Here is a 26,977-nt window from a genome sequence, read left to right as displayed (position 1 = left end):
AAGAATTAAAACAAGAAAGAATGTCAACGTTTATTTATTTAAACATAGCATGGTACACATTTTATTATATAAATAGTCAATATTTTGTTTAAAAATGAAATAGAATGTGTTGAATAAAAAAAATCAGTTTTTATGTAATCACATATTTTTTGAAAAGGACATTTTAGAGCAAATTTTTAGGGATGCACCAAAATTAACATTTTTGTCCGAAACCGTTAACTGAAACGCAGAAAAAAATAAAATAAAAAATAATGATAATATTTAAAATAAATACATAAAAAAAAAAACAATGTTTAGTATCACTCAGATTCACCTTTTGTAATGATTGAGAAATAAATGTAGAGGATGAATGAAAATAACCACTAGCATACGATAAGCACACAGTCAGAGTGTCATGTCGTTGGGTTTGTTATTCTATGATAAATAAAGTTGTTGTTAGCACACAGACACAGTGCTTTTCTGCACATTGTTCTGGAGATGAAGCTTTACTTTTGTGAACTCTTTTGAGTGTCGTCACTCATTAACTGCCTGGGAATACCAGGTGCTGTAAGCTTTTGCACCTCCATCGCAAAAGTAAACTTTCACAAAAGACCTCAAATTTGCTAGCGGACAGCTGCACGCTAAACTCAACATACAGTCAACATGTCTTTTTCGTCCCAATTTGGGACGAGTGTAACCTTCAAAAGAGTCAACTGTGCACTTTTCTTCGGCTTACGGCCATACTACCCTGAACACGCCCGATCTCGTCCGATCTCGGAAGCTAAGCAGGGTCGGGCCTGGTTAGTACTTGGATGGGAGACCGCCTGGGAATACCAGGTGCTGTAAGCTTTTTTTTTTTTTTTGCACCTCCGTCGCAAAAGTAAACTTTCACAAAATAATTCCAGTTTGCTAGCTACTTGCTAGCAGACAGCCACACGCTAAACTGACAGGATGAGAGCTGAAAATGCTGTCAAAATGCTTTTTCCACCCCAAGTTGGGACGAGTGTAATCTTTAAAAGAGTCAACTGTGGGCTTTTTCTCGGCTTACGGCCATACTACCCTGAGAACGCCCGATCTCGTCCGATCTCGGAAGCTAAGCAGGGTCGGGCCTGGTTAGTACTTGGATGGGAGACCGCCTGGGAATACCAGGTGCTGTAAGCTTTTTTTTTTTTTTTGCACCTCCGTCGCAAAAGTAAACTTTCACAAAAGACCTCAAGTTTGCTAGCGGACAGCTGCACGCTAAACTCAACATACAGTCAACATGTCTTTTTCGTCCCAATTTGGGACGAGTGTAACCTTTAAAAGAGTCAACTGTGCGCTTTTTCTCGGCTTACGGCCATACTACCCTGAACACGCCCGATCTCGTCCGATCTCGGAAGCTAAGCAGGGTCGGGCCTGGTTAGTACTTGGATGGGAGACCGCCTGGGAATACCAGGTGCTGTAAGCTTTTTTTTTTTTTTTTTTGCACCTCCATCGCAAAAGTAAACTTTCACAAAATACCTCAAGTTTGCTAGTGGACAGCTGCACGCTAAACTCAACATACAGTCAACATGTCTTTTTCGTCCCAATTTGGGACGAGTGTAACCTTTAAAAGAGTCAACTGTGCGCTTTTTCTCGGCTTACGGCCATACTACCCTGAGAACGCCCGATCTCGTCCGATCTCGGAAGCTAAGCAGGGTCGGGCCTGGTTAGTACTTGGATGGGAGACCGCCTGGGAATACCAGGTGCTGTAAGCTTTTTTTTTTTTTTTTTTGCACCTCCATCGCAAAAGTAAACTTTCACAAAAGACCTCAAGTACACTAGGTACTTGCTAGCAGACAGACGAACATGCAGCCAAAATATTTTTCCGTCCCAATTTTGGACGAGTGTAACCTTTAAAAGAGTCAACTGTGCGCTTTTTCTCGGCTTACGGCCATACTACCCTGAACACGCCCGATCTCGTCCGATCTCGGAAGCTAAGCAGGGTCGGGCCTGGTTAGTACTTGGATGGGAGACCGCCTGGGAATACCAGGTGCTGTAAGCTTTTTTTTTTTTTTGCACCTCCGTCGCAAAAGTAAACTTTCACAAAAGACCTGTAAGCTTTTTTTTTTTTTTTTTGCACCTCCATCGCAAAAGTAAACTTTCACAAAAGATCTCAAGTTTGCTAGCGGACAGCTGCACGCTAAACTCAACATACAGTCAACATGTCTTTTTCGTCCCAATTTGGGACGAGTGTAACCTTTAAAAGAGTCAACTGTGCGCTTTTTCTAGGCTTACGGCCATACTACCCTGAGAACGCCCGATCTCGTCCGATCTCGGAAGCTAAGCAGGGTCGGGCCTGGTTAGTACTTGGATGGGAGACCGCCTGGGAATACCAGGTGCTGTAAGCTTTTTTTATTTTTTTGAACCTCCGTCGCAAAAGTAAACTTTCACAAAAGACCTCAAGTTTGCTAGCGGACAGCTGCACGCTAAACTCAACATACAGTCAACATGTCTTTTTCGTCCCAATTTGGGACGAGTGTAACCTTCAAAAGAGTCAACTGTGCACTTTTCTTCGGCTTACGGCCATACTACCCTGAACACGCCCGATCTCGTCCGATCTCGGAAGCTAAGCAGGGTCGGGCCTGGTTAGTACTTGGATGGGAGACCGCCTGGGAATACCAGGTGCTGTAAGCTTTTTTTTTTTTTTTGCACCTCCGTCGCAAAAGTAAACTTTCACAAAATAATTCCAGTTTGCTAGCTACTTGCTAGCAGACAGCCACACGCTAAACTGACAGGATGAGAGCTGAAAATGCTGTCAAAATGCTTTTTCCACCCCAAGTTGGGACGAGTGTAATCTTTAAAAGAGTCAACTGTGGGCTTTTTCTCGGCTTACGGCCATACTACCCTGAGAACGCCCGATCTCGTCCGATCTCGGAAGCTAAGCAGGGTCGGGCCTGGTTAGTACTTGGATGGGAGACCGCCTGGGAATACCAGGTGCTGTAAGCTTTTTTTTTTTTTTTGCACCTCCGTCGCAAAAGTAAACTTTCACAAAAGACCTCAAGTTTGCTAGCGGACAGCTGCACGCTAAACTCAACATACAGTCAACATGTCTTTTTCGTCCCAATTTGGGACGAGTGTAACCTTTAAAAGAGTCAACTGTGCGCTTTTTCTCGGCTTACGGCCATACTACCCTGAACACGCCCGATCTCGTCCGATCTCGGAAGCTAAGCAGGGTCGGGCCTGGTTAGTACTTGGATGGGAGACCGCCTGGGAATACCAGGTGCTGTAAGCTTTTTTTTTTTTTTTTTTGCACCTCCATCGCAAAAGTAAACTTTCACAAAATACCTCAAGTTTGCTAGTGGACAGCTGCACGCTAAACTCAACATACAGTCAACATGTCTTTTTCGTCCCAATTTGGGACGAGTGTAACCTTTAAAAGAGTCAACTGTGCGCTTTTTCTCGGCTTACGGCCATACTACCCTGAGAACGCCCGATCTCGTCCGATCTCGGAAGCTAAGCAGGGTCGGGCCTGGTTAGTACTTGGATGGGAGACCGCCTGGGAATACCAGGTGCTGTAAGCTTTTTTTATTTTTTTGAACCTCCGTCGCAAAAGTAAACTTTCACAAAAGACCTCAAGTTTGCTAGCGGACAGCTGCACGCTTACCTCAACATACAGTCAACATGTCTTTTTCGTCCCAATTTGGGACGAGTGTAACCTTTAAAAGAGTCAACTGTGCGCTTTTTCTCGGCTTACGGCCATACTACCCTGAACACGCCCGATCTCGTCCGATCTCGGAAGCTAAGCAGGGTCGGGCCTGGTTAGTACTTGGATGGGAGACCGCCTGGGAATACCAGGTGCTGTAAGCTTTTTTTTTTTTTTTTTTTGCACCTCCATCGCAAAAGTAAACTTTCACAAAAGACCTCAAGTACACTAGGTACTTGCTAGCAGACAGACGAACATGCAGCCAAAATATTTTTCCGTCCCAATTTTGGACGAGTGTAACCTTTAAAAGAGTCAACTGTGCGCTTTTTCTCGGCTTACGGCCATACTACCCTGAACACGCCCGATCTCGTCCGATCTCGGAAGCTAAGCAGGGTCGGGCCTGGTTAGTACTTGGATGGGAGACCGCCTGGGAATACCAGGTGCTGTAAGCTTTTTTTTTTTTTTGCACCTCCGTCGCAAAAGTAAACTTTCACAAAAGACCTGTAAGCTTTTTTTTTTTTTTTTTGCACCTCCATCGCAAAAGTAAACTTTCACAAAAGATCTCAAGTTTGCTAGCGGACAGCTGCACGCTAAACTCAACATACAGTCAACATGTCTTTTTCGTCCCAATTTGGGACGAGTGTAACCTTTAAAAGAGTCAACTGTGCGCTTTTCCTAGGCTTACGGCCATACTACCCTGAGAACGCCCGATCTCGTCCGATCTCGGAAGCTAAGCAGGGTCGGGCCTGGTTAGTACTTGGATGGGAGACCGCCTGGGAATACCAGGTGCTGTAAGCTTTTTTTATTTTTTTGAACCTCCGTCGCAAAAGTAAACTTTCACAAAAGACCTCAAGTTTGCTAGCGGACAGCTGCACGCTTACCTCAACATACAGTCAACATGTCTTTTTCGTCCCAATTTGGGACGAGTGTAACCTTTAAAAGAGTCAACTGTGCGCTTTTTCTCGGCTTACGGCCATACTACCCTGAACACGCCCGATCTCGTCCGATCTCGGAAGCTAAGCAGGGTCGGGCCTGGTTAGTACTTGGATGGGAGACCGCCTGGGAATACCAGGTGCTGTAAGCTTTTTTTTTTTTTTGCACCTCCGTCGCAAAAGTAAACTTTCACAAAAGACCTGTAAGCTTTTTTTTTTTTTTTTTGCACCTCCATCGCAAAAGTAAACTTTCACAAAAGATCTCAAGTTTGCTAGCGGACAGCTGCACGCTAAACTCAACATACAGTCAACATGTCTTTTTCGTCCCAATTTGGGACGAGTGTAACCTTTAAAAGAGTCAACTGTGCGCTTTTTCTCGGCTTACGGCCATACTACCCTGAGAACGCCCGATCTCGTCCGATCTCGGAAGCTAAGCAGGGTCGGGCCTGGTTAGTACTTGGATGGGAGACCGCCTGGGAATACCAGGTGCTGTAAGCTTTTTTTATTTTTTTGAACCTCCGTCGCAAAAGTAAACTTTCACAAAAGACCTCAAGTTTGCTAGCGGACAGCTGCACGCTTACCTCAACATACAGTCAACATGTCTTTTTCGTCCCAATTTGGGACGAGTGTAACCTTTAAAAGAGTCAACTGTGCGCTTTTTCTCGGCTTACGGCCATACTACCCTGAGAACGCCCGATCTCGTCCGATCTCGGAAGCTAAGCAGGGTCGGGCCTGGTTAGTACTTGGATGGGAGACCGCCTGGGAATACCAGGTGCTGTAAGCTTTTTTTTTTTTTTGCACCTCCGTCGCAAAAGTAAACTTTCACAAAAGACCAGTAAGCTTTTTTTTTTTTTTTTTGCACCTCCATCGCAAAAGTAAACTTTCACAAAAGATCTCAAGTTTGCTAGCGGACAGCTGCACGCTAAACTCAACATACAGTCAACATGTCTTTTTCCGTCCCAATTTTGGACGAGTGTAACCTTTAAAAGAGTCAACTGTGCGCTTTTTCTCGGCTTACGGCCATACTACCCTGAACACGCCCGATCTCGTCCGATCTCGGAAGCTAAGCAGGGTCGGGCCTGGTTAGTACTTGGATGGGAGACCGCCTGGGAATACCAGGTGCTGTAAGCTTTTTTTTTTTTTTTTTTTGCACCTCCATCGCAAAAGTAAACTTTCACAAAAGACCTCAAGTACACTAGGTACTTGCTAGCAGACAGACGAACATGCAGCCAAAATATTTTTCCGTCCCAATTTTGGACGAGTGTAACCTTTAAAAGAGTCAACTGTGCGCTTTTTCTCGGCTTATGGCCATACTACCCTGAACACGCCCGATCTCGTCCGATCTCGGAAGCTAAGCAGGGTCGGGCCTGGTTAGTACTTGGATGGGAGACCGCCTGGGAATACCAGGTGCTGTAAGCTTTTTTTTTTTTTTGCACCTCCGTCGCAAAAGTAAACTTTCACAAAAGACCTGTAAGCTTTTTTTTTTTTTTTTGCACCTCCATCGCAAAAGTAAACTTTCACAAAAGATCTCAAGTTTGCTAGCGGACAGCTGCACGCTAAACTCAACATACAGTCAACATGTCTTTTTCCGTCCCAATTTTGGACGAGTGTAACCTTTAAAAGAGTCAACTGTGCGCTTTTTCTCGGCTTACGGCCATACTACCCTGAACACGCCCGATCTCGTCCGATCTCGGAAGCTAAGCAGGGTCGGGCCTGGTTAGTACTTGGATGGGAGACCGCCTGGGAATACCAGGTGCTGTAAGCTTTTTTTTTTTTTTTTTTTGCACCTCCATCGCAAAAGTAAACTTTCACAAAAGACCTCAAGTACACTAGGTACTTGCTAGCAGACAGACGAACATGCAGCCAAAATATTTTTCCGTCCCAATTTTGGACGAGTGTAACCTTTAAAAGAGTCAACTGTGCGCTTTTTCTCGGCTTACGGCCATACTACCCTGAACACGCCCGATCTCGTCCGATCTCGGAAGCTAAGCAGGGTCGGGCCTGGTTAGTACTTGGATGGGAGACCGCCTGGGAATACCAGGTGCTGTAAGCTTTTTTTTTTTTTTGCACCTCCGTCGCAAAAGTAAACTTTCACAAAAGACCTGTAAGCTTTTTTTTTTTTTTTTTGCACCTCCATCGCAAAAGTAAACTTTCACAAAAGATCTCAAGTTTGCTAGCGGACAGCTGCACGCTAAACTCAACATACAGTCAACATGTCTTTTTCGTCCCAATTTGGGACGAGTGTAACCTTTAAAAGAGTCAACTGTGCGCTTTTTCTCGGCTTACGGCCATACTACCCTGAGAACGCCCGATCTCGTCCGATCTCGGAAGCTAAGCAGGGTCGGGCCTGGTTAGTACTTGGATGGGAGACCGCCTGGGAATACCAGGTGCTGTAAGCTTTTTTTTTTTTTTGCACCTCCGTCGCAAAAGTAAACTTTCACAAAAGACCTGTAAGCTTTTTTTTTTTTTTTTTTTGCACCTCCATCGCAAAAGTAAACTTTCACAAAAGATCTCAAGTTTGCTAGCGGACAGCTGCACGCTAAACTCAACATACAGTCAACATGTCTTTTTCGTCCCAATTTGGGACGAGTGTAACCTTTAAAAGAGTCAACTGTGCGCTTTTTCTCGGCTTACGGCCATACTACCCTGAACACGCCCGCTCTCGTCCGATCTCGGAAGCTAAGCAGGGTCGGGCCTGGTTAGTACTTGGATGGGAGACCGCCTGGGAATACCAGGTGCTGTAAGCTTTTTTTCTTTTTTTTTTTGCACCTCCATCGCAAAAGTAAACTTTCACAAAAGACCTCAAGTACACTAGGTACTTGCTAGCAGACAGACGAACATGCAGCCAAAATATTTTTCCGTCCCAATTTTGGACGAGTGTAACCTTTAAAAGAGTCAACTGTGTGCTTTTTCTCGTCTTACGGCCATACTACCCTGAGAACACAAACAATTTGCTACGACATTTCAGTTGCAGAATAAGAAGTTCGATCGTCGTAAGCTAGCGCGTAGCTGCTACACGCAGCTAGGTATATATAAAAAACATCTTCTTTGCTAACTGGATTAGTATTACACCTCCCATAGCATGCTCATCCTCCTCACCTTCGTCTTGTTTAACAAGATTGGTAGATGATACGATAATATGTGCAAATAGAATATAAAATGGTTAAGGTACAAATAAGGAATGGTTGAAGTTGAAAATGTGCCATGATGCAGGGTTGTATATACAGTTAGCAGGCTTGTTTGATGAGTGAAGGGATGAATTGGAATTAGACCATTTAGCAGACAGTGTGACTGGCTTTAGAATGTGAAACTGTACAATTGTCTTATTTCCATACTCCAGTCTTTGATAGTGTCAATAAAAACAGCTTTTGTTATATTTACAAAGGTAGGATTTTGAGAGCAGGTAGTTTCCAGTTTCCATTGCTTGTGAATTTCCCTAAAGCATCCATATTTTCATCTCTGTCGAGGTCAATTAATTTATTAGTGACCTCTTGATTTCTGAAACCAATTCCCTATATAACAATCCCCCTGCAGTCAAAGGATTACTGCATTAGAGCAGGAGAAGCACACCTACTGTCCTGCTGCTTTCCCAGTACAATTACATTTACTGGCCATTGCTGTGTTCATCATATTAGATTGTGTTCATGTGCTAATAAATGATATTATTTATTTTATTTGTCATTTCTGGCGTTTGTACCTTTGTGCACATTTTGATCAAAAGCTCTTGTTGTGTTCATTTGTCATTTCCACTAGAAATTCATTGAGTTTGAGGATGAGTTAGAGGAAGACAAGAAGGACCTGCAGGTCCAGGTGGAGTTTTTGGAGCTGCAGGGGAAACAACTGGAGCTCAAGTCAAAGAACTATGCGGACCAAAGTGAGTTGAATAAAAAGCTCACTCCAAGCTTGTAGCCACGTTGATAACAAAAACAAACACAATCCTAATTCAACTGATTTCTGCTTTGGTTCATGATTATAAGTGATTTAGTTCACTTTTTTAAATCTACAATAGACAGCAATACTAAAGATTGAAAACATCAAGAAAGGGCGAAACAGTTCAACAGTATTTTTAGATGATGCTTGTCAAGTTGTCACCATAGTTTTCCATTTTAATACTTATGTCTTTTTTTTAACATTGAAAAACAAATATGCCCAAAAAGAATTAGTCACTTGTCATGTAATCGTGATGACTTAGATATAACGTGCAACAAATGATTTGTCTGTTTTTAAAGTCACACGGTTGGAGGAAAGAGAGGCTGAAATGAAGAAAGAATACAACGCCCTGCATCAGCGCCACACTGAGGTGAGTGCAAACAGAAAGCGTGACGATGCCCAAATCCACTTGACTGTACGCATCATAAAGGTCATAGAACAAGTGTTTCAATAAAACGTTAGTAGACACCTCAATGAAATGCTAACGTGCAAACGTGCTAACACTAGTAGTGAGCAAGATTATACCTCAGAAAAACTCTTAATGTTTTTCCTGAATCTCAAAAGGCTAAGGAGGATGTTATCTTTGTGTCTTGAAGGACGCTTTCGCACGAATTTATATATTGTCCTATCAAGGTTATAACTACAACTTTTCAACTTTTTCTTCTCTTTGATCCCACACTTTGGTATTCAAGATGATCCAGACATACGTCGAGCATATCGAGCGCTCCAAATTGCAGCAGACTGGAAGCAGCCAATCAGATGGCAGTGGACGAACGTGAGTAGCTCGTTTGGGTGTGAAGATTTCAAATGTGACTTCCACAACGATTTTTCGATTTTTTTAATGTTTCATCGTGTCATCATCATCCTCATCATCATATGTTTCATGTATCATGCCTCTTATTTCTTCACTGCACTGCTGCTGCCATTTGTTTGTCAGAGTCCATCGCCCAGGGCTTAGTTAGGACACTCCCCAAATCCTTAAAAAAAAAAAAAAAAAATTAACCTTGCTCTCGCAAGATGTATTCTCGCGGGATTTGTGAGTTCACGAACTCCAGAGAATCCATCTTGACTGTGATTGGTCCGAACCACCAGTTCGGACCAATCACAGAGCAACATTGTATTTGGGGGCGGGATATGCAGCTGTGACGAAAACAAGAAGCGCCGAAGCCGTGGGAAGAAACCAACCAAACATGGCGACACCGGTGGACGAATGCATGGACGCTGCAATTAATTCTGTTCTCGCTGAATTAGTCTCTTGTATCCACAAATCAACATTGCAAAACCGACAACATAAAACTCAACGCCATGATATCAGTTAGTCGCAACAGTCGCATGTCGGTGACGACATTTTCATCCTTTGCCGTGATTGGTCGGAACAAAAGTTAGGTAGACGTGCACACGATTCTGCTTCGTCCAATCAGCTCAAAGTGTTGTACAGCATGCCCCGCCTTTCCTGAGCAAATCAACGCGGAGCAGTCCCAGACTGATATTGTGGAGAACTCCCTTGAGAGAAAGACAAATCAATCTGGCTATTGCCAGACTAAAACAAATAAGAAAGAAAAGAAAATCAAAATAAACATTATTATTTGCCTCCTTGAAGTCTCTAGCAAATGAGCTGCGAATACTTTTAAGCATGAGACAATCTGATGCAGTTTGTGTTGCACAACTACAGATTAATCACGTCCTGACCGCTGCCTAAAACCTCTTCAAGTACAGATTGTCTAACCAATCCTAATCCTTGTAACATGCAGCAACAGAGAGAAATTGAGCGCTGACCCGTGATTGTGATGATGTTTTTTTCCCTTAGAGTTGCATCATAAACAATGGATAGAGCAGACATTGATTATGTTAAGGAAAAGAATAACAGGCAGATAGTTATCTTTTTAAAGTTCAGGGGATTTTATAACAAGAACTGCATGAACAACTAAACGTTACTTGTCATTTTAGAGTGTGGTTTCATGTGTCTTCTCATTTTCCAAACTTGTGTCTCTTGCTAATCTGAGACTGTGTGTCCTATGTGTCTTGCTGACTTGCTGTCTGTGCTACAGTCATCGTCACACATGGAGGAAAAGGTAAATTCAACATGGTCATGTAACTGCCCTCCCCGCCTTTTCTCTCAACTCCTAAACCTGCCTGCTTGGATTTGACTTTCCGGACCCCCCCCCCCCCCCCCTGTTAAATTCTCAGCATGTTGTTTAAAGGACAGAATGTCCAATGCTGATAATGAGTTCAAAGTATTGTAACTTCTTGGTTATGTTGCATTCTGATAGCAAACATTTGCAACAATGTGTTCAGGTTTATCACGTTCCTCCATTGACTTTGCCTCATCATGTGGTTGTGTCCATCCATCGATGTGCATTTTCTTCTTGCCTCCTTGGTCTCATGGTTATACATTTATTTTAAATGAAGCTAAAAAAAAAAGAATTTTGCAAGTGGCGTGTGGATTCATGATGAGTGTTCCTTTAATTGGTCTGTCTTTTTAGTATGTTACCTTGTATGTGATTATTTTTTACCGAGATAGAGGTAGACGTGTCTAATATTATGTTGAACTGCTTAAACATCCTCTAATTAGCATTAATTATGCTAATAATGTAAGGATAATAATTAGAGCTGACAAACGATTACATTTTTTAATCGGATTAATCACATGTTAGAATTTTGATTAATCACGATTAATCACCTAATAAAAACGTTTTTTTAATCAATATTTTTCGCCAAATTTGAAGAGCACCATTTATGTGTTAATTCTTTTGACATTTAATGTTATGAAGACGTCTTTTATATTAAAAATTGTGATCCACTGCACATGCTCATTCATCCTCCTCTTTTTCTAATCAATGAATTACTTACATAATTTAAAGTGACCCCGATGTTTTGACATGAACAAATATTCTAAATGTCATACGCAAACATTTATTCAATGCTTTACTTTAATGCATGTAATTATGTTTATTGCCCAAACAACCTGTGCTACCTTAAACGTAGCCATCCGCTGTCACGCTAAAGGATAATCTATAGTCAAAACTAATAGTGTGATTAATCTGCGTTAATTCATGATTAAAGCAATATTTTATTGTGATTAATTAATCAGTTAATGCTCTAACTTTGACAGCACTAATAATAATACTATGAGCATGGCGCACTAGTGGCTAGAATACCAGTCTCCCAGTTGCGAGGTTCTGGGTTTGAATCTCTGAGTGGATTCACATTCCAAAAACATGCAAGTTAGGGAATCGATGACTAAATTAAATTGTCCATAGGTGTGCGTGAGTGTGAATGCTTGTTTGGTAGATACTACAAATATTAGACGTTTATGTTTTATTCACACATAAAAATAGAGAAAGACAAGAATATGCTTGACATAAATTTAGCATTTCCTGTAGTAGAACTGAAGTGTTTATGGCAGCTTCAAATATTGTTAGACAAATGAAGTTCACTAAGATCAACATTGAGCAAGTGAAGCTTCTTAAAGAAGAAGTCAACCCCCAAATTTTCCTTATAATAATATGTTCTATGAAGCGTTTATGGAGAAGTATGATATAAGCAGCAAAATCCATCCAGTTTTTATCCATCTCAGGGGGCGGCCATTTTGCTACTGTAGAGTGAAAATTACAACACAGTCGCTCAGGGCTCAGGTAACGACTAATCACAGCTCAGTTTACCAATGTCACATGACCAAACTCAGCCGTGATTGGTTGTTACCTGAGCTCTGAGCAACTGTGATGTCATTTTCTGTTGACAGTCAGTGGCAAAATGGCCGCCCCTGACATGTATAAACATCTATTTTGCTGCATAATTCAAATTGCACAAATGCAATACTAATCAGTTCAGACTAAAACATAATGTTAAGAAAACTTTTGAATGGACAACTAATGTTAGTTTTTTTTGTCTGTGTGCATGTGTTTCCTGCCAACAGCAAAGCAGAGCGGCCGCCATCGTTGAGCCTGTACCCCAGCGGCGAGGGCATGGTACGTGGGGGTCTCGGGGGGGCTAGGATGATGCCCGGGAAAGACATCTGGCAGGTCAGCGAGCTCGGCCAGTCCACCCTCAGTTTGGCCTATCAGGTGGGACAGACAGCGGCCATCACTTTCCTCCACAACCGCAACCGCCAGAGGTGGGGGACTTGAGTCACATGGCTTGACTCGAGTGTAACTCGAGTCGCCAATTTCAGAACTTGGGACTTATAAAAGCCTCAGCTTTGACTTGAACAAAACTACAATTTCTTAATTCACCTTTAATATACAACTCACAAAGACATGTACGCTATGTTGACTTCACTATTTAGCTCACCGGTAGCTAGCTGGTCAAACATGAGCTAAGCTTCATGTTGGTTATGTGTTCATCTTTTAATTGTGAAAACAATAAAGTAACGGACAATGCTGAGGCTGGTTTGTGAGCATTACTAAAACTTGATCGTGAATGTGTTAGTACAGCTAAGTCGAGCTAACTAATACAAGTACAGATACTGATTGAAAGCGGCTAATGTGCAGTAAGTACACTGAATGTCGTAAAGTGGATGACTTGACTCATGACTGGTTTAACCGAAGTAATGACTTGACTCAACTTGCTCAAATTTAGCTTGGTCCCAACTTGACGTGCTTGATTTTTGCCTCAATAAACTTGCTTGGTTAATACTTGAAACTTATGACTTGCAAATACTGTAGGTGACTTACTCCCACCTCTGGCAACCGCTGCCTGGGGAGTGGTTGCGGGGCGTGGCCAGCTATCCGGAAAGCCACACCTCCAAGGACCACCCATCATGCCTGCTTGTGTCACTTTTGATGCAATAATATCATTCTCATTTAAATGGAAAATACAATTTGAGATGTTTGTGTGCCAACTCAAGCAAGCTGGGGTCCTTTTTGATGGCTTTCCTTTTAACTTTGTGATCATTTGTGATCATGGAGCTTCAGCCTCGTGTGCTCGTCTTTTTAGTTTTGTCGAGGCTTATGCTTTTAAATGTGTTTGGTTTATATGAATATGTAGATTGCAGAGGTGTAATACTAATCGATGTTGGAAATAATCCATATAGAACGGCTGACATTACTCACTCTTTGACTGCCTATTACTCATGTACCGTATGTTTTTGTTTTGTTGTTAAGATTTACACCACATTACCAGTGGCATGCGAATAACTGTAAGATGAAAATGCAAGGCTTCCTTTTGAAATGTTCTGCAGTGTTATTAAATAAATAAAAATGTAGTTTAAGCTTTCGAAAACATGCAGAAATAAACAAACTAGACTAGGAGGGAGAAAAGTAATGCTTATTTATGGCTATGTTTTTTTTTTAATTGAATGTTCTTTTCTTTAACTGAGCTCATTAGACTTGTATCTACAAAGTATGTCAATAAGCACTTAAAACAAAATATGTGGAATGGCCAGTCAAAGAGTGAGCACATTTTTTTAAGGTGGGGGAGGGGTGTGTCTTTTTCAGGTCATACCACATGATATCCAAATATGACCACTACATACCAGTTGCTATAATAGGGTATTTAAATTATTATTTCTTTTTTACATATTTGTGAGCCAGTACAAGCTGCTCCCATGGGTTCTTGACCAGCGATGCCAATTGGTGACTTTCTCCCTAAATCTGGCAACTTTCCAAAGCCTCTTGGCGACTTTTTTGTTGTCAAAAGAGACAAGCGACAAATCTAGCAATTTTTTTCTGGTGTTCTGGAGACTTTGCATATAAATTTGATATACTAGCATTTAACAATACAGGGCAAGATTCAGTTCTAAACATATATAGGTTTGTTTGTTTTTCACTTTTTGCCTCTCCCATGCCGTTATTCCTCTCTCCTTACAGCATTCATTACAATTACATGCAAATTGGCAATTATGCAAATTAGGTTAGCAATGTCGTCATTTTGCGACTTTTAGGACAACCAATAGCTATGTTTTTTACTAGGACGTTTGCAACACTTTTCTTGATTGTCTTGTGGATAATACTAAAACTCCTGTCTTTTAAATGTATTTCAAAATACATGTCCCAAATTGGTTATTTATTTTTGGTCGCACCACATGATAATTCATCAAATGAGCATCATTGGACAAACGTATCTGCCAATGACCCAAATATAGATAGTTATTGTTGATAATATCTGTTAAAACTCCAGTTGTTAAGATAATATGGCTGACCGTCTTTGACGCTATCACCTGCAGCCTGTGATGCTCATACTGTACGTACTTGTCTCCTCTCATGCCACTGGCACACACACAAAAGGAGGATGGATCGGAGTCTGACTCTGTGGCGGCCACCCCCAGCAGCGCAGGAAGCAAGTCCAACACACCCACCTCCTCCGTACCCTCTGCCACCGTCACCCCTATCAACGAGGGCTACCTCCCTCCCTCGGAGTTTGACGTGATGCGGGCAGGCAGCCGGGGCAGGAAAAGCGCCAAGCGGCTCAGCCGCAATATGGAAGTCCAGGTTTCACAGGAAACCCGGAACGTGAGCATCGGTAAGGTCACTGACGCTAACTAGAACCAGCCTACCCCGCCTGCTTTGTGCATCTGTAATGTCATTCATTTGCAGGTATGGGAAGCAGCGATGAGTGGTCCGAGTTTCAGGAGATCATTGATTCGACTCCTGAGTTGGACATGTGCGTGGACCCTCGAGTGTATGGAGGAGGAAACAGGTTCTACTTTACTGGCTCCATAGCATGCACATAGCATACTGAAAAATATTACACTGCAAGTCCCAAAAGTCACTTTACACTTTATTATTATTATTATTATTATTATTATTATTATGTTTGAGGTATCATTCCAGCAGACGTGAGGCCATCACAGTTGACACAAAGTTCTAGCAATGCTTCGATAGTGAGATCCAATATAGAGCTGTATTAAAAAGTGTTCCTCTACAAAGATAATAAAGATTTTTTTATTTTACACAGTGTTATAAGAGGTATTAATTTAAAGGGATATTTGGCTCACTGAGACATTTTCAGCAGCAAAAAGTTGGTAGGTAACTTCATTATTTTTCATTATTAGCGGAATGCAGCTTCGGCGGTCGCTGAGGCAAAAACTCGGACATAGGAGTAGTTCGGTGAGGCCATGGAAAACGACTTCCAGACGGCTTTGAAGAAATTCTGGTCCACCATCCGTTGTCTCAGGAGAGGAAAGCGGTGCGCCATTAACACTGTGTATAGTGGAGATGGGTTGCTGCTGACCTTGACTCGGGACATCGCGAATCGGTTGGGAGAATACTTCGAAGACCTCCTCAATTCCACCGACACGTCTTCCTTTGAGGAAGCAGGGTCTGGGGATTCTGAGGTGGGCTCCCCTATCTCTGGGGTCAAAGTCACTGAGGTGGTTGGAAAGCTCCTTGGTGGCAAGGCCCCGGGGATGGATGAGATCCGCCCGGAGTTCCTACAGGCTCTGGATGTTGTGGGGCTGTCGTGGTTGACACCTCTGGATTGGCAGACCGGGGTGGTGGTCCACCTTTTTAAGAAGGGGGACCGGAGGGTGTGTTCCAACTATAGAGGGATCACACTCCTCAGCCTCCCAGGTAAGGTCTATTCGGGGGTGCTGCAGGATCCGTCGGGAAGTTGAATCTCGGATTCAGGAGGAGCAGTGTGGTTTTCGTCCCGGCCGTGGAACAGTGGACCAGCTGTACACCCTCGGCAGGGTCCTCGAGGGTGCGTGGGAGTTCACCCAACCAGTCCACATGTGCTTTGTGGACTTGGAAAAGGCGTTTGACCGTGTCCCTCGGGGAGTCCTGTGGGGGGTGCTTCGGGAGTACGGGGTACCGAGCCCCCTGATACGGGCTGTTCGGTCCCTGTACGACCGATGTCAGAGTTTGTACTGCATTACGGCAGTAAGTAGAATTCGTTTCCAGTGAGGGTTGGACTCCGCCAAGGTTGCCCTTTGTCACGGATTCTGTTCATAACTTTTATGGACAGAATTTCTAGGCGCAGCCAAAGCGTTGAGGGGGTCCGGTTTGATGGCCTCAAAATTGCATCTCTGCTTTTTGCAGATGATTTGGTGCTGTTGGCTTCTTCAAGCCGTGATCTCCAACTCTCGCTGGAGCGGTTCGCAGCCGAGTGTGAAGCGGTTGGAATGAAAATCAGCACCTCCAAATCCAAGACCAAGGTTCTCAGCCTGAAAAGGCTGGAGTGCCCTCTCCGGGTCGGGGATGAGATCTTGCCCCAAGTGGAAGAGTTCAAGTCTCTTGGGGTCTTGTTCACGAGTGAGGGTAGGTTGGAGCGGGAGATCGACAGGTGGATCGGCGCAGCGTCTGCAGTGATGCAGACTCTGTATCGGTCCGTTGTGGTAAAGAAGGAGCTGAGTCGAAAGGCAAAGCTTTCGATTTATCGGTCGATCTACGTTCCTACCCTCACCTATGGTCATGAGCTGTGGGTCGTGACCGAAAGAACAAGATCCCAGATACAAGCGGCTGAAATGAGTTTCATCCGCAGGGTAGCCGGGCTCTACCTTAGAGATAGGGTGATAAGCTCGGTCATCCGGGAGGGACTCAGTGTCGAGCTGCTACTCCTCCGCGTTGAGAGGAACCAGTTGAGGTGGCTCGGGCATCTGGTTCGGATGCCTCCTGGACGCCTCCCTGGAGAGGTGTTCCGGGCATGTCCCACCAACAGGAGGCTCCGGGGACGACCCAGGACACGCTGGAGAGACTATGTCTCTCGGCTGGCCTGGGAACGCGTTGGGATCCCGTCGGAGGAGCTGGTTGAAGTGGCTGGGGAGAGGGAAGTCTGGGCTTCCCTGCTAAAGCTGCTGCCCCCGCGACCCGATCTCGGATAAGCGGTAGATGATGGATGGATGGCAATAATTTTTTCATTTAAGATTAATACCGTAAAATAAAATTTTTTTCACTTGCTGTCGACTCAAGATAACATAACCAAGGCTCATTTTGCTGACCAAACTCGTAAAACAGGTGAGCCATGATTGGTCGTTACTCAGCACAGGTGATGTAATCTTCAATGTATTTATTGATTTTATTTTAGATTTTAATTTAAAAAAAAATAGTTTGCATGCATGTAGCTTCTGACAAAACTAGTTCATTATTTTTAGGGATGTGCAAGTGCGGATACCAGGTATCGGGTCTATTTCAAGGTATCGGCACTCACGACGCCCTCTTGTGGCTGTTTTACGATCGGGAACTTGAAATTACAATATCAAATACTAGAAAATAGCCATTAATTTCATAAAATTTGTAGGAAAAACCATATATTGGGAATGGGATGTATAGGTCTTTCTTTAAAATGATCTGTCATTGTTTTATTTGGGAACTTTTACGTATCAAAAGTACTAGGAGTATCATTGCTTAGTATTAGTATTGGTGAATACTCAAGAGTTGAGTACTAGCACTGGCATCGATTTGAAAAAGTGGTATTGAACAACACAAATTATCATTTAGTTTTAATGTGATGTCGTATGTTTACATTTATGTTACTTACCAACCAATACACTTTAATGGGGAAGTCAATCCCCCCAAGCAATGATTGACAATAAAATGTTCTATGCAGCCCCACTAGTCTATATATGGTATTCTGGTTAATAATGCGTTAATGGAATATGAGTTAAGCAGCAAAACCCAGCAGTTTTTATCAATATCAGAAGGCGGCCATTTTGCCACTTGCTGTCGAGTGACAGCCAATCACAGCTCAGCTTCAGAAAACAGGTGAGCTATAATTGGTTGTTGCCTGAGACCTGAGCAACTATGATGTCATCTTCAGTTGACAGCAAGTGGCAAAATGGCTGCTCCCTGAGATGGATAAAAACGGCAGGATTTTGCTGCATAACTCATATTCTACAGATGTAATAGTAATCAGGATGTCATGTTTAGACTAGTGAGGTCACATGTCATTTTCCCTTTAAATATTAAAACAAGTTTTTAAAACAAACACAATTATTTCTTATATAATATAATATAAAAACAGTGCAACTCTCTAACCAAACCGTGCCATTATTTTTAGTAAAAGCTCTTGTAGTGGATCTCATGAAATGGTACAATTAGTTGGGCTCAAATGACAAAAGTGTGCCATGTGTTGGTGTTGCAGCCCCTCCCAGGGAATAGTGAACGAGGCCTTCGGAATCAACACGGATTCTTTGTACCACGAGATCAAAGACGCCAAGTCGGACATCATTGGAGACGTCGATGCCGGAGCAGAGCTTCTTGGTATGAAAACCACAACAAAACATGTCGCCTCCTTTACACTTTCTTGAGGTGACCACTTGAATGCTCACATGCTAACGTGAGTGTTCAGAATGGGAAATAAAAGCAGAGGCATGCGTGTGTGAATGTATTTGACATCGCATGGCTGAGGCGGGAACACGGCTGTGCGGCTACTGCTCAGCAGCTCACGCGTCACTGCAGTCTTCCTGGGATCCTCTGATTGGCAGCTTTCGTAATCCGCGCTGCTTCTATTTTTTTTGTTTATGCTTATCTTGTGCAAAGACAACAACCCCAGAAGTAACATGAAAAAATAAAGTATCTCATGAACACTGAGGACACATACATACGACGGCGTATTAGGGCCACATATAAATATATATTTTTTAGAGGGCAGGGGCAATATTAGGAGAGAAAAAACGTTGCCACTTTATAAACTCGCAAATTTACAAGTTTTTTTCTCACAAATTTGTGACTTTATAAAGTGGCAAATTTGCTTACAAGAAATTATTTGTCTTTGTCGCTGGCCAGTGGCCGTACACAACGGTTCAAAGAGCGTATGCTTAACATGATATGGTTAATCTATGCTAAAGCAATAACTATCTTCTTATTTGGAAACCCGACCGAAAAGTATTGACACAAACAGTTGAGCAGTACGCCACGTGTATTTCTCGTACGTTTTTTTTTTCTTCTCGCAAATTTGCCACTTTCTAAACTCGCAAATTTGCGAGAGAAAAAAAATCATAAATTTGCGAGTTTATAAAGTGGCAAATTTGCGAGTTTTTTTCTCTGAATATTGCCCCCGCCCTCTAAAAAAAGATATATTTATACATGGCCCTATTACGCCGTTGTACATTGATCTCAAATGTTCATAAGTACATTTTTAACATGTGTGCACCAGATACCAGACATTTATGCCAGTTTAGCATTTTTTATTGCTACATTTAGCAACTTTTCAGACTACTGTAGCAAAGGCCCGCCCCACAAAAGAGCTAGATTTGTTAGCATCTCAAGAGCACTAATTAGTATCTGATGTACATGCCTGATGCGCCGGAGTTTGTATCTGGTAGCACACTTTTTTATTTCGTTGACTTGAGTTAGAGTCAGGTGTGCACAAGTTAGTACTGTACTGTATATGGTACGCACACATTAGTGTTGGTTGCACATGAGTTAGTGTTCAGTGTGCAAGAGTTAGTAACCCATGTGCACGCATTAGTATCTACGGCATCCAAGTTAGTATCGGGTGTGCGCTCACGAGATACGACAGTAAGGTTCTTGCTTTCTTCATTTCCTTTTTGTAGGCAACACAATATTTCCACTTTCTTTTTGACTAGCTCAATTATCTCAATATATATACGTATTTAGTGCTTTAAATTGATTTCAAATTTACATGTGAATATTAAAGAAAGTGCTTATATTCTGTTAATCTCTCCCCTTTTTTCCTTTTGTCCCTTTTTGTGCTTCCGCTGGTGATACCCATAGGCGAGTTCTCAGGTGTGTATTGGAACATGTTCTTACATTTCTTCCTGTCGCTCTCACCTCTTGCTGCTCAGCAAATGCCTACTCTCTCAATGAGTTGCTATTACTTCAAGTTGAAAACTAACATCAGAAGTTCAGATCAAATTCTGAAACTGGTGCTCTGTCATTGTGATATTTATTGCTAAATAAAATATGTGTAAATAGTATATGTGAAATGATTTATTATATTAGTATATGATCTTATTGATGATATTATTATTAAAATGATATATTTTAAAATAGCCTGCTTTCCCTGGTCCTGTTCAAACCTTTTTCTTCTTCTCTACCTGTCATCTTTGCTTCCTCCACCTTCTCTCTCTTCTTCTTTTGCCTGCAGTGCGAGATGATTTCTTCGGTAAGGCGCTTTGCCTCTGCTCATATTTGCTTCTTATATCGTTTTTGCTTGTGTAAAAGCCCAATGGTGGTACTTGTCAGGTGGCTTTGTTGTTGTTGTTTTCATTATTATTATTACCATTATTATAATATTTTATTAAATATTCATTTCATAAAATCAGTTTGTTTCTGGCAGAAGAAAATTCTGCCAGCAGCGGCAGTGACACTTAGTTGAACCTGCAAAAAGTTTTTGAAAAAAAACACATTTAAGTACTGAAAATGATGAAATAATGCATTATATTATTGTTAATTTGTTATTTTGTTTAATGAAATTACATGTTGATCCATTTTATGATGTGCGTTAGCGTAAAAAAAACCCCACACATTACCATTATGTTCATTAAAGTAGTCACTTGCTTCTTTTGAAATATTTTCTTGCCTTGTCTTAAAGCAACACTAAGGAACTTTCAGTTTATGTTGATTATGGCGGCACCATATGGACAAAAGCAGTAATGTTATGCCTGAAGAGAGATCTTATTTCCCATGAGGACAAGCACATTGCGTAGTTTTTTGGGTTCAAATTGACTTCCGTCTTAACGAATGGGGAAAGTGGGAAGTGACGTATGCCATAAAGCAGTCAGCACATTTGTAGTTTTTTGCGCGGCAGTGTTCCTACCATTCTCCTCAAAGTTGCTTAATGCCAGTATAAATGATACAGACACCCTCGGGCCATGGCAAAGGTAACATTCAACTAGTTTTAAATTGGAGTTATGAAAATATTTTATTAAGGTTGAAAAGTTCCTTAGTGCTAGTTTAATTTTTCCTTAAAAGCCACATTGGTTGTGTTTGACTTGTGTTGCATGTGCCTGCAGCTTGCTTGTTAAACATGCAGTGGTGCACTCCGGGCGATTTTGTGATGTCAGGCAATATCCCCCCCCTGTTCTAAATGTGCAATAAAAAAAATCTAGGTTTTAATACTCTTGTTAACAAAAGTGGATTTTTTTATTTTTATTAATTAGTTAAAATGAATTTTTGACGTCTATAGGCGTCAATGGCAGTGAATGAGTTAATCATTTGTCCCAAATAAGGTTCATGCAGAAAGACGGGAAGTGATTTTAATTTTAACTTAACAAACAGATGTGGTGATGTGATGAGTAACATGTGCGTGTTTCAGGAATGGGCAAGGAGGTGGAGAACCTGTTGACAGAGAACAAACAGCTCCTTGAGACCAAGTAAGAAACATGGAATTGTCCTTCATGCACGAAAGTTAGTATTATGGGTGGTAGTCATAAAAAAGTTTGGGCTATTAGACTGGTATGGGCTATTATGGAATCCTGAATGATATTTTTCCATATGATTCCAACGTGCTGTTATGAAATGACTTTTGACTTCCGCTCCTTTCTCCTTCACAGAAATGCACTCAACATTGTTAAAGACGATCTTATCGCCAAAGTGGACGAACTGTCCAGCGAGCACGAGGTGCTACGGGAAGAACTAGAAGCCGTGAGGCAGTCCAAGAACAAAGTGGACACAAGAGTCAAGGAGTTGGAAGAAGAACTACGAAGGTGAAAATTATTATAAACTAATGTCAATCTTAAGAAAGAATATTATTGGACAGACAGACAAATCATTTTAGAATCTAATATCATCAATTATTCCATGAATGAACCAATTAGCCAGATGGATTTGCTGATAAAGCCCTCCACAAAATCCTCAGTTAAGAAAATACACTCAGCATTGGGGTTGATCAGTCAGAGAATGATGTTTGTGTGATTTTCAGTTCAGTGAATGTAGAGAAGAGAGAGATAAACGTTTACATTAGAATGAGCCTCTATCTTTTATTTCCTGCCTAGTTAACAAGCACCTAACACGTAGTACACATGAGAAACCATCTCCTGTTTTTGGCCGCAGGTTAAGAGCAGAGGCCCTTGGAGCGTCTCGAGACTCCAAGGATGAAGGGAACGATGATGTGAGTCTTGCTTATTTCTCACTATGATCTCATTTTCTACCTGAACGAATAACGTCAAACAGAAAAAAAGCTTTGTCATATAGCGAAGGCTCGTTAAAGGCAATCAAACTACATACAGCCACTAGCTTCACTACCTAAACAACTGTCATTTGTTGCCTAGTTTTCATCCCCCATACAAGATGGCGATATGACCATGACCCAGAGGCGGCGGTTTACCCGGGTCGAGATGGCGAGGGTGCTGATGGAGAGGAACCAGTACAAGGAGAGGTTGATGGAGCTGCAGGAGGCTGTGCGGTGGACAGAGATGATTAGGTATGTACAGCAAAGAAGAGAGTCCGGTAATACTTTAAAAAAAAAATGTTTTAGAGAAAGCTCAGTATTGTTCATCTGTAATCTTTTACCAATTCAACATGTCATCATCATTGCTCTCTTTCTTTTGTGTGTGCATATGTGCATGCGTATGAGTTTGTGCTCATTCATTCACGTGAACCCTATTAAAAATCCCATACCGTTCACCTAAACCGAAGACTTCAGAATCCCATTTGACATTTATTTGCTCATATACACTACTGAAACACTCTCACATGTCTAACAAAAAATATATATATAATCCATTCACTACTGAAACAATTTCACACATCCAACTCAAAAATATTCACTCACACTACTGAAACTCTCTCACATATACACCTGAAAAATTAATTTGCTCACATTCACTACTGAAACACTCTCACACTTCCAACTAAAAAATATTCACTCATTCACTACTGAAACACTTTCACTCACGCTACTGAAACTCTCTCACATCGACACCTGAACAATTATTTGCTCACATTCACTACTGAAACACTCTCACACATTCAACTCAAAAATGTTCACTCATTCACTACTGAAGCACTTTCCACACACACTACTGAAACTCGCTCACTAGTACACCTGCAAAATTATTTGCTCACATACACAACTAAAATGCTCTCACACACTACTGAAACACTTACATATACCTGTACACCTGAAAAATTATTTGCTCACATACACTATTGAAACACTCTTATACATACAACTCAAACATTTTTCACTCACATACATCAATGAAACACTTTGACACACACACTATGGAAACGTTGTCACATTGACAACTGAACATTTATTTGCTTATATACACTACTGAAACACTCTTACACAAACAACTTAAAAATGTCACTCAAATACACTATTGGAACATTTTCACACACTACTGAGACGTTCTAACTAACATACACATATACACCTGAAAAGTTATTTGCTCACATTCACAGCTGAACTTTGAAGATAGTTAATCAGCACCCAGATGCCACAAGATGGCGCCAAAGCAATACTATTGTATCAGAATGTTGCCATGTGCAAGAAACAAAGCAAAACAATAAATAGTTGAGTTTTTTTTAGTAAGGAAGATGCTTTTAAAAAAGCGTGTAAAGGAATACTATTCTATATATAGGTTTTCTTATGATTTTTTTAATTGTTAGAATTACTTCTCAATCCAAACAAAACCTTGAATCGATTGTTTTCAACTTTTGAGCTCCCGCTGTATATTCCATTAATGTCATTGTGCTTATTCCATCCTCCAGAGCTTCCCGTGAGAGTCCTGCAATTCAAGAGAAAAAGAAGTCTACCATCTGGCAGTTGTACGTTTCTGCTTTTAACAAATTGTTTACAATCTCCTGCCACCCCAAATGGAGTGCACTGACAATACGTCTGTATCCCTCCAGCTTTGCACGTCTCTTCAGCTCATCATCCAGTCCGCCGCCCGTCAAGCGTCCGTACTACAGCGTCAACATTCACTACAAGTCGCCCTCGCCGGCGGGCTTTCCTCAACGGCGCAGCCACACCATGTGTCAGATCTCCACCTCCAACCGCACCCTGGAGTTCTTCCCAGAAGAGTGAGCGCGCTCCCTTGCTGCTTCCCACTCCGTGGCAACGCCTCGCCGCTTCGCTCGCTTTTTGCTCGTTTCAACCTCCTCATGCACGACAAAGAGAAAATAATTCGATTTACAGTGATCCCCGTTGATTGAGGGAATTTCGTACCTTTCAGATATGCCCACAATAAAAGAAAAATCAATACAGTATCGAGCCCATATTGAAACATTTTTACATTAGTTTAAGCTTTAATATACCCTCCCACAAGCTTTAAACATATAAAACATAATATAAATATATATATATATATATATATATATATATATATATATATATATATATATAAATAAATACATAATAATAATGGAATAAATAATTTGAACATTTGTTTTATAATTTCAGTCTTGAAATACCGTAGACCCCCACATACTGACGTTTATTTTTTTTGGGGGGGGGGTCATGTTTTTAAATAGCACATTGAAATGTTTTCAAAAATATTTTTTAAGTGCAGTGTAAATTAGGGGTGTCAGGCGATTATTTATTTTTTATCGTATTTAATTGCATAACTTCAATAGTTAACTCATGATTAATCAAAAATGTTATATCTGTTCTAAATGTACAATATTTTTCACACATCAATTTTATACTCTTGTTAACATAAAAGTGGGAAAAAATTTTAACAAATAGAAATATGGCTGCATCTTTTAGTCAGTGATACAGTAATTTCATAATAATTAATCAAATTCAGTTAAAGGCGAGGCAAACTATTTCTTTGTGTGTGTGTGTGGCTGTCTGGCTGCTGGCTGCCCGCTAACGCTTGGCTCTCTCTCTCTCCTCGCCCCTCCCACCTGGCCGTTGCTTCCAGACTGGCCAGTAACGGTGTTGCGTCTCTCCTCAGTGACTCGGCACTGTTGGCCCGCCGAGAGCAGCGGCGGGAACAGTACCGGCAGGTGCGCGAGCACATGCGTCGCGACGACGGCATCATGCAGGCCTGTGGCTGGAGTGTGCCGCCGCGTTTCAAACAGGTACACGTCACCCCAAGCCACAGGATCCCACGTCCTTCTGTGCCGCCTCATGAGCCAGTCATGATCAACATGAACTTATGGCCATTTTACCCAAGTTACCAACATAGGAAAAAAAGGACATAGATTTTATTTTTATTTTTACTGAGTATGGTTTTGTTTGCTTTTATTAATTTTTGTTTAAATGTCTATAGCACTTTGAGATAGTGCTGATGAAAAGTGCATTGTGAGTTACATTAATTATTGGAACATCACATAACAAGGTGCGTTTCCATATCAACAAATTATTATTTTTAGTGACTAATGATTATAATATGAGTTACTATACTAGAGCTGTGTAATATGGCCAAGGCAAATGACGAGGCCATTGCAAAAGCAACTTTTGCCACGATATTGTTGTTGTCACATCGGCGATATTAATTATTCTATTATATAAGATCATTGTGTTGAAAAGGTGAGGTTGTATTCTATTTGTGCAGTTCTAGTACCCTCTGGTGGTTAGTTTGTTAGTACCATTTATTTATTTTTTTTTTTTTTTGCAATATCGTGAGTTATACAGTATCGTGAGCTTTTTTATATATATATATATATATATATATATATATATATATATATATATATATATATATATATATATATATATATCGGCAACCTCCCCACAATATATTGTGAGGTTGATATTGTGATATTTAACGTAAGATGTCATTTGGATATTGTTAACATCCCTAGTAGTAATTAGTGGTAGGCTTGCAAAGTGTGGTCTCTCACTGTCGTGAAGCACATGTTTAGAATTTAGGTCATTGCATTATATTAGTTCACAGACAAGATGGCACTAAATTCTTCATCCTTTAATAAATTAACATCGCCAAAGTCCTTTTTTTGATTTTTCAGGAAACACAAAAAAACTAACCATTTGCATCATGAAATGATTTAGGCAAAAAAAATAAAAATAAAATTGTGTGCAAAAAATGACTTTGGCAATAATTTTAATTTAAGAGGGTGATGATTTTTCATTTTTAACAATTTACAAATGGAGACAATAATTTATATTTTATGTGTTATTTTTAATATGTATCTTTGACCAATAATCTCAAATAAATCTATAAAATCGATTAAACACCCCACCCTAATACTGATCTTGCAGAATAAGTTACTTTTAGAGCCGTAAAACTAGAACAAAGCCGGATTAAGCAAATGAGAGACTGAAATGTTTTATGTAAACATTTAAAACAGAAAATTACCTACTACTACAGCAATCAATTCCATTATATTAAAATAATGATTTCATGCTCCTTCGCCATATGAGAGTCCTGACGTTCATTTTTTTCCCCAAATGAGAGACGTCACTGTGTCAAAATTAAGCAAACACTTTGGCTGGAAGCTGGTTATACTTGTGAAGGGCCAAAGGTCAAAATGTGTTGGGAGGCAGGCGGCTCTAACTCTGGTCTCCCACAGACTGGTGGCCAGACGGACAGCGCTCAGGACAGCCAGCTGAAAAGACAACAGGCAAGTGAGGACGGCGTCCCAGCTTGAGTGTCCTTTTGACAACCATCCCCACAGCGCTGACTCATGGAACAGGAGAGCAACGTAGACAGACGTGCCAA

General features: G+C 41.2%; 1 protein-coding gene and 22 non-coding genes across 33 annotated transcripts in view; all 23 read left to right on the top strand.

Moving 5' to 3' along the window:
• Positions 1–26,977, top strand: part of mapk8ip3 (mitogen-activated protein kinase 8 interacting protein 3) — a 47,662-nt gene that overhangs the window by 4,221 nt on the left and 16,464 nt on the right. For 2 of the 11 annotated variants that reach the window (XM_086066710.1, XM_086066606.1), the window contains exons 3-19: positions 8,329–8,449; positions 8,805–8,875; positions 9,198–9,280; positions 10,554–10,577; positions 12,422–12,569; positions 14,730–14,964; positions 15,039–15,141; positions 18,523–18,641; positions 20,118–20,129; positions 21,661–21,718; positions 21,899–22,051; positions 22,398–22,455; positions 22,616–22,767; positions 24,063–24,119; positions 24,204–24,374; positions 25,217–25,376; positions 26,829–26,879. In XM_086066710.1, coding sequence (XP_085922836.1) covers positions 8,329–8,449; positions 8,805–8,875; positions 9,198–9,280; positions 10,554–10,577; positions 12,422–12,569; positions 14,730–14,964; positions 15,039–15,141; positions 18,523–18,641; positions 20,118–20,129; positions 21,661–21,718; positions 21,899–22,051; positions 22,398–22,455; positions 22,616–22,767; positions 24,063–24,119; positions 24,204–24,374; positions 25,217–25,376; positions 26,829–26,879 — 1,776 coding nt within the window. Of the gene's footprint in view, positions 1–7,494; positions 7,602–8,328; positions 8,450–8,804; positions 8,876–9,197; positions 9,281–10,553; positions 10,578–12,421; positions 12,570–14,729; positions 14,965–15,038; positions 15,142–18,522; positions 18,642–20,117; positions 20,130–21,660; positions 21,719–21,898; positions 22,052–22,397; positions 22,456–22,615; positions 22,768–24,062; positions 24,120–24,203; positions 24,375–25,216; positions 25,377–26,828; positions 26,880–26,977 lie in introns of those variants that run through there. The other 9 variants (XM_086066735.1, XM_086066739.1, XM_086066725.1 and 6 more) reach the window with 9 other exon arrangements.
• LOC147182734 (5S ribosomal RNA) lies at positions 710–828 on the top strand. The gene has a single exon (XR_015093608.1). It is a non-coding gene; the product is annotated as a 5S ribosomal RNA (ribosomal RNA).
• Positions 1,022–1,140, top strand: LOC147182733 (5S ribosomal RNA). Its single transcript, XR_015091162.1, has one exon. It is a non-coding gene; the product is annotated as a 5S ribosomal RNA (ribosomal RNA).
• On the top strand, positions 1,308–1,426 carry LOC147182732 (5S ribosomal RNA). The gene has a single exon (XR_015093597.1). It is a non-coding gene; the product is annotated as a 5S ribosomal RNA (ribosomal RNA).
• Positions 1,597–1,715, top strand: LOC147182731 (5S ribosomal RNA). The gene has a single exon (XR_015091141.1). It is a non-coding gene; the product is annotated as a 5S ribosomal RNA (ribosomal RNA).
• Positions 1,884–2,002, top strand: LOC147182730 (5S ribosomal RNA). Its single transcript, XR_015093586.1, has one exon. It is a non-coding gene; the product is annotated as a 5S ribosomal RNA (ribosomal RNA).
• On the top strand, positions 2,230–2,348 carry LOC147182729 (5S ribosomal RNA). The gene has a single exon (XR_015091127.1). It is a non-coding gene; the product is annotated as a 5S ribosomal RNA (ribosomal RNA).
• LOC147182728 (5S ribosomal RNA) lies at positions 2,516–2,634 on the top strand. The gene has a single exon (XR_015093575.1). It is a non-coding gene; the product is annotated as a 5S ribosomal RNA (ribosomal RNA).
• On the top strand, positions 2,828–2,946 carry LOC147182727 (5S ribosomal RNA). The gene has a single exon (XR_015091106.1). It is a non-coding gene; the product is annotated as a 5S ribosomal RNA (ribosomal RNA).
• Positions 3,114–3,232, top strand: LOC147182726 (5S ribosomal RNA). The gene has a single exon (XR_015093544.1). It is a non-coding gene; the product is annotated as a 5S ribosomal RNA (ribosomal RNA).
• Positions 3,403–3,521, top strand: LOC147182725 (5S ribosomal RNA). Its single transcript, XR_015091068.1, has one exon. It is a non-coding gene; the product is annotated as a 5S ribosomal RNA (ribosomal RNA).
• LOC147182724 (5S ribosomal RNA) lies at positions 3,689–3,807 on the top strand. Its single transcript, XR_015092852.1, has one exon. It is a non-coding gene; the product is annotated as a 5S ribosomal RNA (ribosomal RNA).
• Positions 3,977–4,095, top strand: LOC147182723 (5S ribosomal RNA). The gene has a single exon (XR_015092165.1). It is a non-coding gene; the product is annotated as a 5S ribosomal RNA (ribosomal RNA).
• On the top strand, positions 4,323–4,441 carry LOC147182722 (5S ribosomal RNA). Its single transcript, XR_015091049.1, has one exon. It is a non-coding gene; the product is annotated as a 5S ribosomal RNA (ribosomal RNA).
• LOC147182721 (5S ribosomal RNA) lies at positions 4,609–4,727 on the top strand. The gene has a single exon (XR_015091948.1). It is a non-coding gene; the product is annotated as a 5S ribosomal RNA (ribosomal RNA).
• LOC147182720 (5S ribosomal RNA) lies at positions 4,955–5,073 on the top strand. The gene has a single exon (XR_015091015.1). It is a non-coding gene; the product is annotated as a 5S ribosomal RNA (ribosomal RNA).
• Positions 5,241–5,359, top strand: LOC147182719 (5S ribosomal RNA). Its single transcript, XR_015090992.1, has one exon. It is a non-coding gene; the product is annotated as a 5S ribosomal RNA (ribosomal RNA).
• On the top strand, positions 5,588–5,706 carry LOC147182718 (5S ribosomal RNA). The gene has a single exon (XR_015091765.1). It is a non-coding gene; the product is annotated as a 5S ribosomal RNA (ribosomal RNA).
• On the top strand, positions 5,876–5,994 carry LOC147182717 (5S ribosomal RNA). The gene has a single exon (XR_015091142.1). It is a non-coding gene; the product is annotated as a 5S ribosomal RNA (ribosomal RNA).
• On the top strand, positions 6,222–6,340 carry LOC147182716 (5S ribosomal RNA). Its single transcript, XR_015091593.1, has one exon. It is a non-coding gene; the product is annotated as a 5S ribosomal RNA (ribosomal RNA).
• On the top strand, positions 6,510–6,628 carry LOC147182715 (5S ribosomal RNA). The gene has a single exon (XR_015091374.1). It is a non-coding gene; the product is annotated as a 5S ribosomal RNA (ribosomal RNA).
• On the top strand, positions 6,856–6,974 carry LOC147182714 (5S ribosomal RNA). Its single transcript, XR_015090980.1, has one exon. It is a non-coding gene; the product is annotated as a 5S ribosomal RNA (ribosomal RNA).
• On the top strand, positions 7,204–7,322 carry LOC147182713 (5S ribosomal RNA). Its single transcript, XR_015091959.1, has one exon. It is a non-coding gene; the product is annotated as a 5S ribosomal RNA (ribosomal RNA).

The sequence above is a fragment of the Leptonotus elevatus genome, chromosome 1 (genome assembly GCF_054856555.1).
Source record: "Leptonotus elevatus isolate MCC_2025b chromosome 1, RoL_Lele_1.0, whole genome shotgun sequence".
Lineage (NCBI taxonomy): Eukaryota > Metazoa > Chordata > Actinopteri > Syngnathiformes > Syngnathidae > Leptonotus > Leptonotus elevatus.
This window is presented reverse-complemented; position numbering and strand designations above follow the sequence as displayed.